The 19,911-nt window shown below is 44.4% G+C and overlaps 1 protein-coding gene across 1 annotated transcript in view; it reads right to left on the reverse strand.

The window, feature by feature from the left end:
- Positions 1–19,911, reverse strand: part of LOC118082516 (fibroblast growth factor 18) — a 117,244-nt gene that overhangs the window by 16,870 nt on the left and 80,463 nt on the right. The window contains 1 exon segment of the mRNA XM_035110150.2: positions 6,539–6,645. Within this exon segment, the coding sequence (XP_034966041.1) occupies positions 6,539–6,645 (107 nt within the window).

Below are 19,911 nucleotides of genomic sequence, written 5' to 3' on the forward strand. Positions count from 1 at the left end.
CCCTTCATTTTCTATATCTGAAAAAAATATCGCTCCTATCACCTCGATCAGGAAACAGGGGGGTTATTTTGTTACTGGGCCATATTAGATTATTTATTCAGTGTCTTGTAATTTGATGTCCGCAGACATGGCAGTAGACCCAACCATGTTAAACAGGAGATCATGGTCATTCCTTTCCAAGGGATGATTGCTCTTTGGGTTTCCATAATGAATGCTTTCTGCATTAATACACACACACTGCAAAATAGCCTCCATTTTAAAGCTGCAATGTAAACAATCCCAAATCCCTATTACCCTTCGACAAATGCTTCTGGCAGGAGTCAGTGTTAAAGTTTAGCCAGCGTAGTCTTTGGCATCGAGCAACAATTTGTTTGTGGTCCTCCAAAACTACAGAGATTCCCCACCATCTGGTATTACTGTAGCAACTCTCTGGTAACTTTAAATATATATTGGCTTGGGAAGCAGTTATCTCACCAGAAAATCTTAAAGTTTCCCAGTGAAAAACCTTGCTTCATCTGTTTTCGTTGTATAGCGAGTTCAAGTTCAGACCATGCGGAGTGAGTGACTTATGTGCTTCAGGCCTTGATGTGAGCAGGGGGGGAACTGCTCATGAAAGATGCAAGAAAGGGTGGAAATAATAAAACATTTAAAATTCCAAAAAGTTATCTCAAAAAAATAATGAAAATATTAAGGTGATTTCCTGGATGGTTTGAATTTCAAGTCCTTGCGGCTTCTAAAAAAATCTTGAACAAATATGGGGAAAGTTAGGGAGCTAATTTGGTGTGGAAACAGTGTGCTGCTTAATGTAAATACAATTCCTTCATATATATTAGCATTATATTTTAAAATAGATAAGTGAAAAAGGTTAGCAAGACCAAACAAAACCAAAAACCCTACAACCAGAAAACTAGAAGAAAAGTCTGTAAGTTCCTTGATACGGTCAGTCCAATAGAAATGATTGTGCTGGAAAGGGAACCCTTGTATTCATTTCCCCCCAAATCACTTCACCTATGAAAGCACCAGTATTTGGGGTGTTTTTATTCCATTTAGTAAATTTGGAGAGCTAGCTAGTAAAGGTCCATTGTGCAAGTAATCCACTAGTGTCTTTGAGAGATATCCAAGGTCTGATTTCTAGTTTTTCAGCCAACAGAGTTCAGCAATGCTTCACCTTCTGGATCCCAAGCTGCTTACCTAAAATTTAGTGGTGAAATTGGTACTACTACTACTACTACTACTAAACCTGTTTTTATTTATTACATTTCTATTCCACCATTCCTTCCAAAGGAGCCTAGTGTATTGTCGCAGCCTACTGACTGTATTTGCTACAGAGCTACTGAAAATTCCCTAGTGTCCTTTCTTGGCCATTTGATGCCTGCAGGAATGGAACAAAGTCCTCTGGGGACCAAGTGGAGCTACATGGGACATACAATTTGTAGTAAGCAGCAGCAATTCAGAGCTGATTAGCTGTGAGGGAGTCAAAGAAGGGCAGCTGGAGACAGAAGGTTTCATATGAAACTAGATATCAGAACAGGAGATAAACTGCAGCACCACGGACAGCTCCAAGGCAGACAACTTGCTCCTGCCACCCACCACCAGATCCAACCAAACTGATGGTATAACAGTGCAGGTTCTGATGCACCAAACCCTATATTTCCTGGACGATGCTCTGCCTTGGAGCCTAGCATTCTGGTCTGCTATAGTTTACAGGAAACTATACATTTCCCAGAATCATTCAAATGAGTCATGTGTAAGCTTTGTGATCCTCTGGCATCTCAGAAAAAGAGGACTAAGTGCCCCTGGCATTCTGGCTGGTTGGTGAGATTGTTCCTTAGGAAGGCTCCAGCTGCCTGCTCCACTGAGCTGCTGAACCTGGATCTGTGCTGCTTCCTCCCTGGTCTGCTTCTCCCTTGCCTTGAATGAGGGCAATTTGGACTTATCTAGTACAGTGCTTTCCAAGGTGCTGCTGGGGTCTCTGCATTCCCATTCCAAACTTGCTAGTCAGATCCATGGCCCCTAGCAATTGAACATGGCCTGTTAGCCTTTCACAGGGTTGGTGGCATTCTCAGCTAAACAGGAGCTCTGCTTTAAAAAGAAAAGGGGAGGAAACTAGTCTCCTGTCCCAAAATTCTAGGAAGGCCATAGTTTTTATGATATTTGTGAATACTGTAGATTATTACCAAACACGAAACAAAAAGCCGTGACAATACACAGTGAAAAATATTAAATATATTGAAGCAACAGTGTAAATAATAATAATAACAAAATATCTATGCTAATAAACATTGCTAATCTCTGGAACATTTATGATTCCCAAGTGAACTATTGCACTATAGACTGACAGAGATTAGCAATGTTTGTGCGCCATTGAATGTAAGCGTCAGGCCATTGCATTTGCATAGATATTTTGTTATTATTTACACTGTTGCTTTAATATATTTAATATTTTTCACTGTCTATTGTCACGGCTTTTTGTTTCATGTTTGGTTATATTTTCCATGATTGTCTGTTTGCTATTTGCTGTAGATTATTACCAAAGGGTGTGGCTCATATAAATCTGATTAGCAGTCCATCATTCCAGGATAACTCCCACCTAGTTAACCAATGATGGTCAAGTCCCACAGAGAAGCAGACACAACTTGCTGGAAGTAAGGAATATATTGTTCCTGACTATCCAGCTGGATATTCCTGAAAAACCCTCTGTACAGACCGAACACAGGGACTGTGCAGGTCATTGAAGTCTTAAAAACAGCCCTTGGGGGCTTTTGCCCAGCTTTCTCTGAGCATAGGACCTCTGGGTGACAATTATTCCAGCAATTTTCCTGTGTTTTGCATGTGTGTTGAAAGATTTTTTAAATATATATATATATATATATATATGCAAAATTCAACAAGAAAATCAAAACTTAGAGGGGTGGGTTAGATACATGTTTTCAATATTAGAGAGGGGGAATGGGCAGTGCATACAGGCTTGCCTCCATTTAAACTGGAATAAACGAAGTGATATATAGCCTTGACCTTGACTAGCCCGCTCATGTTTAAAACTATTAGCCTTGTCTACACTAGCTATATTTGCTACGTTGGCTGATTTGGCTACATTTTTCCGTTAATGTAGACCAGCTGTGTGTATGCACGGAACACAAACATACAATAAACAGATTTAGAATCCTGTTCGTAATATTATAGCCAAATCTAGCTGCGAAGTGACAAACAATAATGAACGGGGGGCGGCGGGAGGGGGGAGACTCCAAGGAGATTACATTCCAGGATCCTGAGACGGCTCCATTGGAAGGCTTGGCACAGAAGAGCTAGCTGGTGGAGATGTAAATTAGCTCCGACAAAGGAAAGATGGGAAGGAAGGAAGGAAGCCTGCCCTTTTGAGGTCCGAGGATTCACACCCATGCCTGGGGAGTCAGTCTAGCAAGCTTCAAGATAGGTAGCACCCCCTGTTTCTGAAACGGTTAACTTTCGTCAGGCGTCCCAAATTGAGGATAGCAACAACCTGCTCTCATTTGTAATACCCTTTGTAGATGATTATATGAAACAAAGATTTTTAAACTCAAACCAGGTTTTCCACTGGGGGAGCATCCAAAGATGTTCGCTGAGAAGGAGAAGAAAGCCAGATGGCATGTGTTGGCATAGTTAAGAGTTACACAGAGTAAGTCGATAGGAAATGAGTGGGAGGGGAAGGGAAATCGCAGCCCACAGTTTCATTATTGGCAAGCGAACACTCCGGGGTGATTGCAAAAGAGCTTTATGGGTTTCTTTCGCTCCCAGGGTAGACTTAAATATTTGTATCATAACACAGGCACAAACTTGCACCCAGGGGTTTACTGGCTGTTTAGAAAGCATTTGGTATATTAAAAATGCAGTTACTCAAGCTATTGCCACAAAAAGAGCTGAAACCATGATACTAATTAAAAACATAACCTTTGGTATCGCTAATATTTGTTTCTCTTTCTTCTTCTTCTTCTTCTTCTTCTTCTTCTTCTTCTTCTTCTTCTTCTTCTTCTTCTTCTTCTTCTTCTTCTTCTTCTTAATAAAGCTGTTAATAATGGGCAATGCATCTGGACGGGAAGATTTTCCTTCCAAAATGGAATGTTCACACAGTAACCCTCTTGCTCAGGCCAATGTATTTTATGAACTTGTCAGCAATTGCGGTAGGATAAGGGGGGAGGGGGGGAGGAAAAATAATCTAATGTGATACACACACACACACACACACACACACACACACACACACACATATTCAGGCTTATAATTTTATAATTTGACACCGTGAAAAGTCACATGGAAGGAACAAACCCTTCCACTTATATTGAAAACTAGAATTACATCCTGGCTGGGGTTCAAATAATGAAATTAAAAGATTTCACTTTGGAGACTTTGAACTAAAATGTTGTAATTCCTTCCATTTCTAAAGCCACGTGTCCTCTGATCTGCATTTCTCAACAGCTAACCTATACTAACACCAGCTGTTCTTCCACTAGTTTGTAGCAGAATATGCTACCCCTTGACATTTCATACAGCACCCCATTTCCAGTTTTAAGCTCGGAAACAAGTACTTCAATTATACAAGCAGGGGCGTCTTACCCATAGAGGCTAGTGGTGCAGGGCGCCAGGGCGCCATGTTCTGGAGGGCACCAGGGAAGAGGCGGAGGCTGGATGCGGCGCCTCCCGGCATCAGCTCGCCGCCCTCACCCGCCTCCGCCATGCTGTGCCAAAGCAGCCGTGCCCGGAGCCGCCATCTGCCGTGGCCACCTAGGCACAAAGCGGCCAGCTGAGCTGGGAGGTGCCACGTCCATACTCCGCCTCTTCCCCACCAGAGGAGCTGCCCTCCAGCCGCTGCCCACCTCCTCCAGCCCTGCCAACAGCGCTGTCCTCCCTAAAAAAAAACTCTGGGAAATGGGGGGGGGATGCTGGAGGGAGCTTTGCACCACAGCAGCAGATATGCTTAAAACATCATGCGACAATAGGGCATATGGAAACTTGGCCATTCCCAAACTTTTATTTATCTGTGCAAAGTATTTAACCTCCCTTCACCGAAAGAAGGCTCCAATACTTTGGCCACCTCATGAGAAGAGAAGAATCCTTGGAAAAGACCCTGATGTTGGGAAAGATTGAGGGCACTAGGAGAAGGGGACGACAGAGGACAAGATGGTTGGACAGTGTTCTCGAAGCTACGAACATGGGTTTGACCAAACTGCGGGAGGCAGTGCAAGACAGGAGTGCCTGGCGTGCTATGGTCCATGGGGTCACAAAGAGTCGGACATGACTAAACGACTAAACAACAACAACAACAACACCAAAAGACTCCAGGACGGTGTGCAAAAGTGTGGCTAGAACCCTGTTTGGACTGAGGGTGTTTTCTGCCCTTTGCCCATCATGCAAGCAGCAGTAGCAGAGGCTAACCCACAAAACCAGATTTGAATCGTAGGTTCCACAGATGTTAAGGCAATAACAGCAGCGGATACAAGCCAGCGGAGGTTTGTGAGTTAACATTAGATAATGCATCACCAGTAAAATCCTATTGCCACTTCTGGTCACTGATTGTACATATCATCTCAAAAGCCCATAGCTAGTCCAGCTGGCATGAGCATAGGCCGCCGGGTTCAATACTGTGAGACGCTCGCATCTCACACAGCTGTCTTCTCAGAAGCCAGCAATGTCCCACTGCAGCAACTCTGGCACCTGGTTTCTATTTGGGAATGTAGCTTGCAGTTCCAGGCCTTTCTTGATTCAAAAATAAATTCACTTATACCCCTGCCCTTTTTATTTTTCTCACCATGATGGCAATGTTAAAAGTTTCAATTCCTCTGTTTGCGTCAAATTCCAGGCTTGCCAACAATGCTGGTGTGTGGGAAACGGTGAAACTTGCGAAAACAAGTGAATTCGTTTAAATCTAATACCAGCAACAATGCTCAGCTCCGTAGGCAAATGCTGTGTCATTTGTTGCATGCATCTGCTGGGGGGGCATGATCAAAGGTAACAAAATATTTCTGTAATGCTAGAACCACAAAGCCCATCCTTAATAAGATCTCAAGATTGCAATATTAACTTTATGGCATTATATTTTTCCTCTTCACTCAGGGATAGCACAGCCAAACTCTTTAAAAACTGAGGCTACAGCAGTTCCTTTTATGTCTGCCTGTGTGCCTTTTTATTTATTTATTTAAACCACCAAGGTAGGAGAGATTTATATCATGTAACGCAAGCGCTCAATTGTTTTGGAGAGATACACACATCTTTTATCAATTTATGCAACTGTAAAATGGAAACCTGTGTGTACCCAAAGAAATCAGTAATAAAACCCCAGTGGTTAGCCACAGTACTTAATTTTATGGGTTGGGGGGGGTTCTTTTTCTCTCCCTCCCCCTTTTTTTTAAAGTAAAGGCTTGAATGCTTTAAGAATTCCACATTCCTCAAGTCCTGCTTTTCATTTGGGGTTGACAGGCAAAGTTCAGAACACATCATTATGGGGTTCGCAGTCACTGCTAAAGGTAACGCTCATATTACAAATGAATTAATAGAAAACACTTACCTTCCCTACTAGCTTGCCTTTCCTGTTCATGCAAAGGTAAAAGTCTGTCTCTTTCCCTTTGATCCGGACTTGACTGCCAAATGTGTCTGTTTCCACTAGAAGCTGGGCTTGTAAAGGAAGAAGAAGAAAACAGGCATTTACCAGACCGGTCACAGAGCGAATGAGTAAAGAAGAAGATACCCGTTTTCACATAATCTTGTGAGGTGAGACAGAGCTGTATCCCTGGGGCAGAGGAGAAGACAAGCAAAAAGAAGAAGACGCGCTAGCCCTCGTGAGCTACCCATTACATGACTGCTTATGCTGCATTATAAAGCTGGAATTTTATAGGAATACTCGTCTCATTCAGCCCGTTAAGAAAATGGGTGCTAGAGGTGCGACGGGGCCGCGGCCTTCCCTCCCTTTCTGCACTCGGCCGTGGGGTGCGCCGGGAACGCAATTAAACAAAGCGCTATCCCGTCGTGTCCCGCAGCCGAGCGCAGAGAGGGAGGGAAGGCCGTGGCCCCGCCGCTCCTCCCACGGGCCAGGTAGGGTTGTCAGGAGGCGGAGGCGGCGGACCAAGATGGTGGCATCGGGTTCCGGGGCCGCGGGCCGCGGCGGCAGGGGTGGCGGGAGCCGAACTGGGCTCCCGCCACCGCGGCCCCGGAGCCCAATGCCGCCATCTTGGTCCACCGCTGCAGGGGAACGGGAGGCAGAGGGTTGAGGGGGGGAGAGAGAGAGTGCGTGTGTACGTCCCGCCTCTTCGTCCAGTCCCTGTGTCCGTGGGGCACATGCGCATTAGCGCGGACAAAGGGACACAGGGAATCTGGACGCAGAGACACAGGGACTTTATTATATAGGATAAGGCTGCCACGACAGTCAACAGAACCCTGTAGAGCTGGGAATATGATGCATTATTTCTATCAAACGAACCACGCCTCTGCCTGGCAAACGTTGCCTTCAGGTTCCACATCCCAAAAGCAAGTCCTACTGACTATAGGTCCTGTTGGAAGGAAGTAAATAAAAGGGGGGAAGCTTGGTGGGCAAAGCCAGTGCTATTTTTCTGGGGGTACTCAAGGGTATAAGATCTGTGGATGAAGGACACTGTATAGATGTATTAAATGATAAGAATACAGTCGTACCTTAGATCCCAAACACCCTGGAACTCAAGACGTTTTGGCTCCCGAACGCTGCAAACCCGGAAGTGACTGTTCCAGTTTGCAAACGTTCCTTTGCACCCCAAATCCTGCAGCCAATCCGAAGCCGCGATTTGGTTTTCGAATGTTTTGGAAGTCGAACAGACTTCCGGAACATATTCCATTCGACTTCCAAGGTACCAAGCTTCATGAAAATTAAAGAGGATCTTATACATTACCTCCTCTATTGCCCCATTTACTTGGGCTTTAGAGACGCGATGCTGCAAACTATACCCAACTCTATAATCAATCCTGAAGATAGAGTAACATTTTTGTTAGTTGATGCTAACCAACAAATTACCCATGTGGTAGCGGTCTTTGTGATGAAGGCCATGAAAGCCAGGGAAAGATTTATGGATGATAAAGTAAAGACCCCTTCATCATCTGTTTAACTCGTTGCTTGTTTTCCTTCTCTTTCTGTTTTGTGGGATGAAGGTTTTGTTGGGATAGTATGTAATGAATTTTAATATTTTTAATTATTGTTGTGTTGATATTTGTGTACAGGCATGATCCTCACAATAAACGGTTTTGGTGTTGTGACTTCCAAGGTACGACTGTACTGATAAGAAAGAACAGGGTTAGAAGCAGCATGGTAATGTGAGCTGCCTCAGGTGACACCTTGGTTGGGATAGGATAGATGAAGGGACACACCCTGCAGACCAAGTTTGTCGGTGGGCGGGGTTATGCACTTGTCAATCACCCAACACCTCAGGCATCAAAATGTCTTGGGCCAGCCCTAGTAAGAGGGCAGAGAGTGGGGAGCCACAGGCCTGTGGCAGAGCAGGCCATAGCTGCCAAGTCTCCCGTTTTCCCCTGGAAACCCCCATTTTTCCAGCTGCCCACAGCCGAAAAAACGGATTTTTTGTTTTTTCCCGGTTTATTCTGGCGCGGCGGCCATTTTGGAACTGGGCGGAGCATTCTCAGAAGAGACTTTTGATGCTGCTCTGCCCAGTTCCAAAATGGCTGCAGTGCGACTTCTGGTGTGACGGCCATTTTGGAACTGGGCACAGCAGCATCAAAAGTCACTTCTGAGCATGCTCCGCCCAGTTCCAAAATGGCCACCGCGCTACTTCCAGTATGCTCCTTTCGGTCCGGTCCCTTATTTTTCACAGAGGAACTTGGCAGGTATGGAGCAGGCGCTGTGCTTCCAAGAGATCCCATGTTCTGTTGACGCCCAGCATTTCCTGTTAAAGGTTCTCAGGGAGCAGGAAAAGACCTTTGCCCAAGAGAAAGACATATCCCAGAGGTTCAGGAGAGCTGCTGCCAGCCAGAGTAGACAGTATAAGGCAGCTTTGTATTCTCGTTTTTCTCACGGCTTCTGTCCTCTCGTGTTTCTGTATTCATATGTCAAGGGGGGGAGGGAATATAGTCTTTGTGCTATGCATAATGTTGATTGTCAGATTAAAAACAACTTTCAGTGAACTTTGTCCTAGGGATTCAACAATGAAACATAATGACAAAAAGATTTCACATCGCCCATTGCATCCTGAGCCAAATGGTGGATTTCAATCACGTATGTAAAGCAGGTCTGCATCTTTTAAAATTCACATTTGTCTCCCTTTTCCAAAACATTCCCATGAAAGCTGGGTAGTTTCAAAACTACAAGATACATCACCTCACCCTCAAACTAAAACAAGTATGAGTAATACCCGGGCTGATTTTAATTTGAAAAATATCACCTTAAAAAGATGTCGGTTCCCTGCTGTGAAAATTAAAACCATCTGGATGGCGTTATTTCCAATAATTAATCTAGCTCTCTTTTGACACTGTTACTAATTAAAATACGATACCCCCTTTTTTCAAGTAAAGAATTTAAATAAATTTTAAAGAGCTAATAAAATAATGTAATAATTTTTTGGAAATAAATGAAAATTACCTTTCCTCCTACTTGCGCAGGCTAAAAAAAAATGCTGTGGCTGTACCTTTTCTGCTAACAAGAACTAATTTAGTCAAGGCAGGCTCAAGGTAGCAACAGCAAACAACATTCATTCACACAAAAACCAAGGACTAGTAGTAGACACGGTGCAATGGGTCTTAAAGGCAAAATGCAAGGTATTTAAAGGGAAAGATTTAGAATAACATTTCCAAGACCACAACTATGAACTTGCTTACATAGAAGGAAAGGCAACTGAGTTCACTGTAAAGAATCGTGGTGTCAACTTGTTCCTAGGCACCCAAATAACTAAGCATAATAATGATAATGGAACGTAACCAGAGCCAGGCTGTCACATGGGATAGAGATCCAATCCTGTGATCTATTGAAACCCATTCGGAACAGGGTAAAGGAATAAACCAACAATGGAAACATTTGCTGGGGGTTTTTCTAGAGTGATTGCAGATAAATTATTTGTCATTTTTGCTGCATTTTACATGGCACGAAATTGGGCCCAAGCTTTGGATCTCCTCAAAGCTGGCATAATTTCATATCAGTTGTGTAAGTCCATTCAACTTCTAAAACATTCGAAAATCAAATCGCTCCTGCAGCCAATCAGAAGCCACGGAAGCCCTGTTGGATGTTCAGGTTCTAAAAGAATGTTCGCAAACCGGAACAATCACTTCCGGGTTTGCAGCATTCAGGAGCCAAAATGTCCAAGTTCCAGGTTGTTCAGGATCCAAGGTACAACAGAAGAAGAAGAAGAAGAAGAAGAAGAAGAAGAAGAAGAAGAAGAAGAAGAAGAAGAAGAAGAAGAAGAAGAAGAAGAAGAAGAAGAAGAAGAAGAGGAGGGAAGGAGGGGAGGAGTTTGGACTTTATATCCTGCCTTTCACGCCCCTTGAGGAGTCTCAAAGCAGCTAACAATCTTCTTTCCCTTCCTCCCCCACAACAAACACTCTGTGAGGTGAGTGAGGTTGAGAGATTTCAGAGAACTGTGACTAGCCCAAGGTCAACCAGCAGCTGCATGTGGAGGAGCGGGGATGCGAACCCGGTTCACCAGATTATGAGTCCACTGCTCTTAACCACTACACCACGCTATAGAATCATCAAATCATAGTTTTGGAAGGGACCATCATCTAGTCCAACTCTCTGCGATGCAGGAATCTCAACTAAATCATCCGTCTCAAGTGACCATCCAACCCCTGATTAAATTCCTCCAAGGAAGGAGAGTCCACCACCTCCCAAAGGAGACCATTCCACTGTCAAACAGCTCTTCCTGTCAAAAAGTTCTTCCTGATGTTTAGTTGCAATCTCCTTTCTTGTAACCTGAAGCCATTGGTTCAAGTCCTACCCTCCAGAGCAGGAGAAAACAAGTTTGCTCCATCCTCCATGTGACAGCCCTTGAGATAGTTGGATGGCTATCATATCTCCTTTTAGTCTCCTCTTACCCAGGCTAAGCATACCCAACTCCCTCAACCATTCCTCATAAGGCTTAGTTTCCAAAGCCTTGATCACCTTACCCAAACTACCACCCAGCCTGTGGGCAAACGTCTTAAAATAGATATTGTGATACGTTTCTTTTTAACTGCCTACTTTAAAAAAAAACATCGGTATTGTATTAGATTAAGGGATATTGAAAAACAAAACATTGAGTCAGCTGTAAATAAAATCTGCTTTCCCAAGTTCTATGCTTTAAATACAACCGATAACAGGATCATTTATATCTCAAAGTTAATCATTCCCGCCCAACACAGGGCATGTTTGTTAGCCTGACTGAACATTTTCCCCTCAGATTTTGTTAAGGGCAGATATTTAAACATCCCTAGAAATGATAGACATTGGGGGTGCTATTTGAATGTGCCGGACACTGTAGAACACATATTCTTTTCTACTGTCCACTGTACAACCAGCTACGTAAACACATGTTATCCTCCTTTTTGGGTAGCTTAACATCATGGCACAATGAAAATATCAGATTCTACAGGTCTAATATTAACCCAGGGGTAACTGCAAGGCTGGCTGAGTTTCTGTCAATAGTATCTCTTAAGAGTGGTAAATGACCCAGTTTAGCGGGAAGAGACTCCAATGAAAATTTCTGTTACTATATCTTATATGGCTGTTTCTTTGTATATCTTTTAAAATTGTTGTATATGGATGTTTTAAGATGGTCTATACCTGTAATAGACAGCATCCTAGACAGCATCTTAAAAAGCAGAGACATCACCTTGCCGACAAAGGTCCGTATAGTTAAAGCTATGGTTTTCCCAGTAGTGATGTATGGAAGTGAGAGCTGGACCATAAAGAAGGCTGATCACCGAAGAATTGATGCTTTTGAATTATGGTGCTGGAGGAAACTCTTGAGAGTCCCATGGACTGCAAGAAGATCAAACCTATCCATTCTGAAGGAAATCAGCCCTGAGTGTTCACTGGAAGGACAGATCCTGAAGCTGAGGCTCCAATACTTTGGCCACCTCATGAGAAGAGAAGACTCCCTGGAAAAGACCCTGATGTTGGGAAAGATTGAGGGCACTAGGAGAAGGGGACGACAGAGGACGAGATGGTTGGATAGTGTTCTCGAAGCTACGAACATGAGTTTGACCAAACTGCTTCCACTCCTGGAAGACAGGAGTGCCTGGCGTGCTCTGGTCCATGGGGTCATGAAGAGTCGGACACGACTAAATGACTAAACAACAACAACAATACCTGTAATGCCTCATAAAGCTTTGGAGAAAGAACGGAAAAAGTATTGTATTCCTTCGTTGTTCATCACAGCCAATTGAAGACCTACATTTTGCCCTGCAGCGGCATGTACTGAAGCTGTAATGGCCCCATTGAAGCTTGCAACGCCCAACTCCCAAGAGACTGCGATCTACTCTAAGTATAAAACAACTGGCAGTGATCTACCCATTGTCATTGGAGGATGGGCCAGAGTTGTTGAGCTTTTTTGGGGGGGGGGGAACCAGTGTTGTCGAGCCAGAGTCACTGAGCTTTTCTTTAGGGAGCCAGAGATTGCTCAGGGACCTAAGATTGACAAGGATCGACCAGGAATACTGCACGAAAGACCAGTAGATCGCAATCAACCTGTTGGACATGCCTGTTCTAGGAGAGTGAGATGTGTGCCAGAGAGAGAGGGAAAGGAGGGCTTAGCACAACACACCATCCCAGCTGGTCTTAACTGCTAATCCATCCATCCAGGGCCTGGTGAGCAGGGCAGGCTTGAGACATTTTCCTGCTGTAGGGAAAACACAGATCTAGGTCCACACCCTACTTGCTCTCTGACCCCGGCATCATGCCTGCACTTCTGCCAACCCCATCACGGCATCTTGCACACTCACCTGCTGCTGTGCCCATACTGCCACCATGATGGGCACAGCAGAAAGATCAACAGCACTGTGTCAGTGGCGCAGGAAGCCCTAGTGAGCCTGGCAATGGCACAACAACAGGGTCAGGGAGCCGGCAGATCAGCTGCAAAGGGCTTCACTTCACTTCAGTTCGTGCACACAGGCCGTCCCTGCTTGTAAGATGACATGAGAGCCTCAAACGAGCTGAGGTAAAAGTAGCAGAGAGGTGAAGCTTTGAGGGACGTGCTATGTGCCTTTTTCTATTGCAAAAACCAACCCCTCCTGAGGGAACATTTCATTGGATGAAGGGGTTGACCATATTTGGTTCCACGTGACTGTAAGGAAATGTTTCGTTTTGCCCTGAAATCATCTTCTACTGGAGAATGAAAACAACTGCAAATCGCTCCTTCTAACATCAAACTCAGGTGGAGCTGAGTTTGTTGCCAGAATGGTACCACCAGGAAGTCAGGCAGAGGCATCAGCATGCATGCAGGGAAACTCTGAGGCACGGAGATATGCAAAAAGAGTCTTTTATAAAAAAAAAAAATCTAAGGGAGGCCACACACAGAAAACCCGCCCTAAAAAGCAGCCCAGGGAAGACTGTGCATGAGCAGTAGCCACGGACCGTTTAACTGTCAGTTGGTGGAAACAACGGAAAACTTGGCGGGGTGGGTGGGTGTTGAATGGAGCATTGTGGAGGAATAAGTGGTTGGCTGGCTATGAACCTGAACAGCAATACTCCTGTTGGGAAGTGAGGGAACACTTCTAACATTTCTTGCAGCTCCTGCTTACACATTGTAACCCACCACTCGGCACTCGGAGGCAAAAAAGCCTTGATGCACCAGGCAACGAGCAGCTAGACTAGGAGGTGCCACTACAAAATGACAGAGCCACAAGAATACTCCAGGGTGCTGAAGTGATTCTCTTTCAACACTCAAGCCAGGCATTAAGCCCTGTGTAGACAAGTAAGTAAGTAAGTAAGAGGGAGGCCTCTTCATTTGCACTTGTCCCACCCCTTTGTGTTTTCCTATAAGCACTTTCTCGTTCAGCAGATTGTTTTTCTGAGAAGCCAGCCTCTGTTTTATGGGACTAAGTTGCAACTACTTGAGTAATGCTAACCATATGGGATACTGTGCTAAGTGCAAAGTGGTGATGTCACGCAGAGACTTTACCTGGTGTTAGGAAAGCGGGATCAGGGCTACCCTTTCATGGTCTATTCTAGAGGCAGTTGAAAAATGGAGGTAGATGCAAGGGTAAGCATTGGTTTCGTAGCCAATGGGGCCTGTTCAATTCAATCTTCAGTCATTAGTCAGGGTGCAATCCTATCCTCACTAACCTGGGAGTAGGCCCCATAGAATTCCATAGGACTTACTTCTGAGTAGACGTGGTTAGGGTTGCACTGTAAATGAGTGCCAAGAGTAAAAAAAAAAGAGGTGGGGTAAAAATGGGCCCTAATTTTAATCCTATTCCTAGAAATAGAATCTTAGAGTTGGAAGGGACCCAAGGGTCATCTAGTCCAACCCCCTGCAATGCAGGAATCTCAGCTAAAGCATCCATGAAATACCCATTCATCACTAATTTTGGAGGAGTTCTCTCATGTTGCATTTTCCATTGCTAGGGCAGTGGGTTCTATAGTGGCTTCATAGCCCAACTGTACCACCTTCTGGTGCCAGCAAGCTACGGCTCCCTGCAATTCTGAACCAATGACATAACCAGGTCACATGTCTGGTTATTTTTCTTAATTTAAGAAAACAGCTCATCAGCCTATTCTCCATGTAGGTAGTTATCTTAATTAGATTCCCAGCGGGGGATCTTGTGGAAGAAATACCATCTCTTTAACTCGGGTTCTGCCCTTACAAGAGAAAATCTTCTGCTAGCAAGCTTTCCTCATATTTGGTCCATTTTCCCTAAACTTCATTGAGAACTCCCGCTGGAGAAGGAGAAAAGGGCAATTCCTTAAACATCTAGGTGAAAGGGATTATACGTATATGGATATCTATATGAGTGCTGAAAAGCAATAGTCCAGCTATGAAAACATTAAGTCAGAGGAAGACTTGATGGTGGTGATGCCAATTATCTTTCAAAGATTTCCCTGGAGTGAGAGGATGGGAACCAGAAAGCTAATGAAAAGATATTAGGAGGGCGTAACAGGAAACTGCAAAACAAAATGACTTGAGATTTGTCTGTATCAAATAACTCCATCTCGCCTCTTTGGGCTAAATCAAAAGGGATGCCTCGATACGTCTGGCTAGATAGAAAAACTGGCTTCATGGAAACACATTTCCCAGCCGAATCGAAGATCCAATTATTCTGGTCTCTGCTGGGTCACATATTCCATCCCAAGAGAGTGTAATTCTGCACCCGCCCAGAGGAGGGTGTGGTACGCTTCCCACAGAGCCCTATTATTTGCTTATTTATACAATTTCTGTCCCGCCTTTCATCGTAGATGATCTCAAGGTTGGGTAACAACAATTTAAAACACAATAAAAACCGGGAAAACGCAGTCAAATAAAACAGTGCAGCACAATCTACCTTCCATCTCTCCCAGCACAGCCCAATAAAAATCGTACTTGAAATGCCTGGCAGAAGAGAAAGGTCTTGAACCAGTAACAAGAAGGTGGATAATATCAGTGCCTGCCCAGCTTTAGGGTTATGGCTCTGTGTGTGGCACGCCGCTGCTCTTCCAAGTGGTGCGTGACTCAGCAGAGCCATTCAGTTGCAACTGGGGTGTTCCTTCACCTTAAATGATCACATGCCATTTGTGTCGCCTGCGTTCACCACTCCTTCTGCACCATGGGGCCTTGGGGAAGGGTGAGGTACTGGGTGCCGGCAATAGGGTGTAGACGGGCCTTCTCACCCACCCAACTGAATGGCGATGCCAAGCTGCGGTACATTCAGAAGAGGAGCGGCTGGAAAGAGTAGGGCTATGAAAGGACCATGTGGAAACCACTCTGCTGGCCTGCTCTCCACGAGTGCAGGACTGAACCCACCATCAAAAACACTTTTGCTGTTGGCGCTGTGGGTTAAATCACTGAGCCTAGGACTTGCTGATCAGAAGGTCAGCGGTTCGAATCCCTGTGACGGGGTGAGCTCCCGTTGCTTGGTCCCAGCTCCTGCCAACCTAGCAGTTCGAAAGCACGTCAAAATGCAAGTAGATAAATAGGAACCGCTACAGCGGGAAGGTAAACGGCGTTTCCATGTGCTGCTCTGGTTTGCCAGAAGCGGTTTTGTCATGCTGGCCACATGACCTGGAAGCTATACGCCGGATCCCTCGGCCAATAATGCGAGATGAGCACACAACCCCAGAGTCGGTCACGACTGGACCTAATGGTTAGGGGTCCCTTTACCTTTACCTTTTATAAAGGATGAAAGAGCAAGCTAAAGCGCATGCTTTGGCCTTACCCGCCTCTGGGCTCATTCCCGCCCACCGACAGCATGCGACCAACGGGTTACTCCTGAGAAAACGTGGCACTTGAGAGAAACTTCTCTACCCCTGCTGTTTATGAACCGCCAACTCGTTCTCCGAGGGTTAGTCTTCGTGTGGCAAAAGTGTAGTATAAACACCAACAATTGGGAAACACTTGCCTGCGAGCACTCCAATTGGAGAACAGCCTTTACCAAAGGCATCATGGGCTTTGAAGACACTCAAACTCAGGACGCAAGGGAGAAACGTGCTAAGAGGAAGGCCCGCTTGGCAAATCCACACCGTGATCAACTCCCACCCGGAAACCAATGTCCCCAGTGCGGTAGGACATGTGGATCCAGAATTGGCCTCCACTCACTTACGGACTCATTGTTAAAACCGTGTTTATGGAAGACAATCTTACTTGGCTGCAACTGAATGCCAAAGAAGAAGATCCACACACAAGGGAGAGAAATCAGAAGGCAAAGTTTGAAGAAGTATGGGGGAGGAGCTCAACAAGAACTGAGCATGCTCAACGGGCACAGAATGCTCTCTGACTATTGGCAGGAGGAAATGGAAATTGGGGTGGGGAACAAGCAAGAAATGGACAGGAGAATCTTCGGAGGCAGCACAACTGGCCAGTTGGAATCCCGAACAAGAACATCCCACATTGCAACGCCGCACACACTTCCTCAGTCTGCACCCAGTTGCCATCTGAAAACTGACTATGATGCTCAGGTCAGTTCTAGATCTAGAAATAATTAACTACCGTACTTATTATTTCCCATCATTCTTTCCTATATCACTTGCAATATCCAAAGTGCTTTACAATCCTCTTCTCTTATACCCTCACAACACAAACCACCACAACCTATGATTCCGTTCTGGAAGATGGTTTTGTTCTACTTCCGCTCCCGGAGACACCATTTCCCCAAATGCAAGCTGCTGGGAATCGCAAGAGGACAGAGTGCTATCACACTTCCGGGGGTGATATCTGGCCATGAGTACATAAATACTGTATTGATTTGTTAATAATATAAAATGAATTTTGCTTTAATTGTGATGCTTTAGCTTATTTTTTTATTTGTTGCTTTATTAGCTATGTTTTGGATATTATAATTGTTTCACTGCTGATTTGTTGATCATTCCATTTGATTTAGGCTGTATTTGTGCTGTTCTGTCACGTTGTTGTTTTATTGCATGTAAGTGGCACAGAAATATTTGTTGTTATTGCTGTTTAGTCATTTAATCGTGTCCGACTCTTCATGACCCCATGGACCAGAGCACGCCAGGCACTCCTGTCTTCCACTGCCTCCTGCAGTTTGGTCAGACTTATGTTAGTGGCTTCGAGAACACTGTCCAACCATCTCGTCCTCTGCCGTCCCCTTCTCCTTGTGTCCTCCATCTTTCCCAACATCAGGGTCTTTTCCAGGGAGTCTTCTCTTCTCATGAGGTGGCCAAAGTATTGGAGCCTCAGCTTCACGATCTGTCCTTCCAGTGAGCACTCAGGGCTGATTTCCTTCAGAATGGATAGGTTTGATCTTCTTGCCATCCATGGGACTCTCAAGAGTCTTCTCCAGCACCATAATTCAAAAGCATCAATTCTTCAGCAATCAGCCTTCTTTGTGGTCCAGCTCTCACTTCCATACAGCACTACTGGGAAAACCATAGCTTTAACTATACGGACCTTTGTCAGCAAGGTGATGTCTCTGCTTTTTAAGTTGCTGTCATGGGTTTGTCATTGCTTTTCTCCCAAGAAGCAGGCGTCTTTTAATTTCGTGACTGCAGTCACCATCTGCAGTGATCATGGAACCCAAGAAAGAAATATAATCAAGTCCAAACAAATCAAACAGCTCCTCCGTATATTTGCGGGTCAAAAAATGGCTGGATTTTAGAGCAGGTGTGGTTAACCTGCAATGTCCCATATGTTACTGAACTCCAAACCCACAACCCCATCAGACCCAGCAAGCATAACCAACAGTCAGGGGTGGTGGGGGGTTGTAATACAGCAACATCTGGAGTGCCAAAGGTATGCCACCTTTGTTGTGAAGAGTAAACAGACTTCCTGGGTGTAGAAAATGCCTAATGTGCAAAACAGCCCATAGAACTGCTGAAATATATCCAAATACAGCACCCCCCCCCTTTTTTTTACAATCCAAACATTGACTCCAACGATACATGATAGAATGACCTTGCATCCACTCCTTAATCATGACATAAATGAAGAGGGAGCTATGCCAAAATTATGTAAAGTCTGTGGGGAGTAATAAAACCTGCAGGCTATGAACAAGTGAGAGAATCTATATTGCCTACATATTGAAATCTTATCCATATAAACATATAGCTCCATCATCTGATATTTCAGTTGCTCGCTCTAGGATACATAAGATGTTGTTGACGTTCTTGAAGGAAAAGAAGCTACTTGCAGCATGAAATGGGTGTAAGAGAAGATGCAGGGACTAGGGATGGGGGAGGCAGGAATGTAGTTCACATTTGTAGATGAACTTACTTAATGCACACTTTACAAAACAAAACCCAACCGCCCTTCGAAATTCACACGCCTCTGAATTTTGCAACACGGTTCTCCAGTAATGCGTACAAAAATGCATATATCGTGTTTCTCCAAAAATAAGACACCGTCTTATATTTAATTTTCCTCCAAAAAAAACACGGTGGCTTATTTTCAGGGCATGGCCTATTTTCAGGGTATGGCTTATTTTCGGAGAAACACGGCAGTAGAGTAAATTCTGCATATAAATGCATCTTAATGGAAATACCATACACAGATTCATTATATTAAGAAAATTGCTTTGCAAAGATGTGTACATCAGGTAAAATTGCATACAAACATGTGCATATTAGAAGCCTGGTTTATTTTGTGTCTGTTTTGAAGAGGTATGATTTGGTCCAGAGTTTGTTGTTCCATATGTACTGCTCAGATTTTGAGGGCGCAATTCTCATTTGAAAGTCATAATCTCTGGGGATAGAGACCTCAAGGTCAGGTCTTATCCTGCCCGAGGAAGCAACATGGACCATTTGGGGCATCCATGGCCTGCAAATCAAATCAAAACATTATTCGCATAGCCAACAGGCCATAGCATCAAAGAATACAAATATAACAAATAAAAACACTAGGTATAAAGGCCAATCAGATAAGCAGACATACAAATTCACAAATAAAACCAGACAGGAACCCTAAATAGGCAGAATAATTGTTTGAATAGTGGCCCTCGATCTCATTGCCCTCTCAAAGAGTCTAACGGCCCTCTCTATTACCATGACCTGCAGAATACAAGCAGAAAATCCAGGCACATTTAGAATATTCCAGCACTTCTACTAAATAGCATGTCTTTTATAGATTCATTGCTAGAGGCAAAGGCAAAGAAGCATGATATATGAGAAAACAATAAATAACGAAAACGGAGAAACCCAAATTATGGGAACATATTGACTTTCCATCTTCAAAATGGTCCCACTCCTGGCCAGCGGTTCGGTTGATTTGTATTTACTCAAAATCACGTTGCCAATCCATCTTTGGAGCTTCAGTGACTGGCTGCTCGTCTCCAGTGGCCAAGAAGGAGAGA

The sequence above is a fragment of the Zootoca vivipara genome, chromosome 3 (assembly GCF_963506605.1).
Source record: "Zootoca vivipara chromosome 3, rZooViv1.1, whole genome shotgun sequence".
NCBI lineage: Eukaryota > Metazoa > Chordata > Lepidosauria > Squamata > Lacertidae > Zootoca > Zootoca vivipara.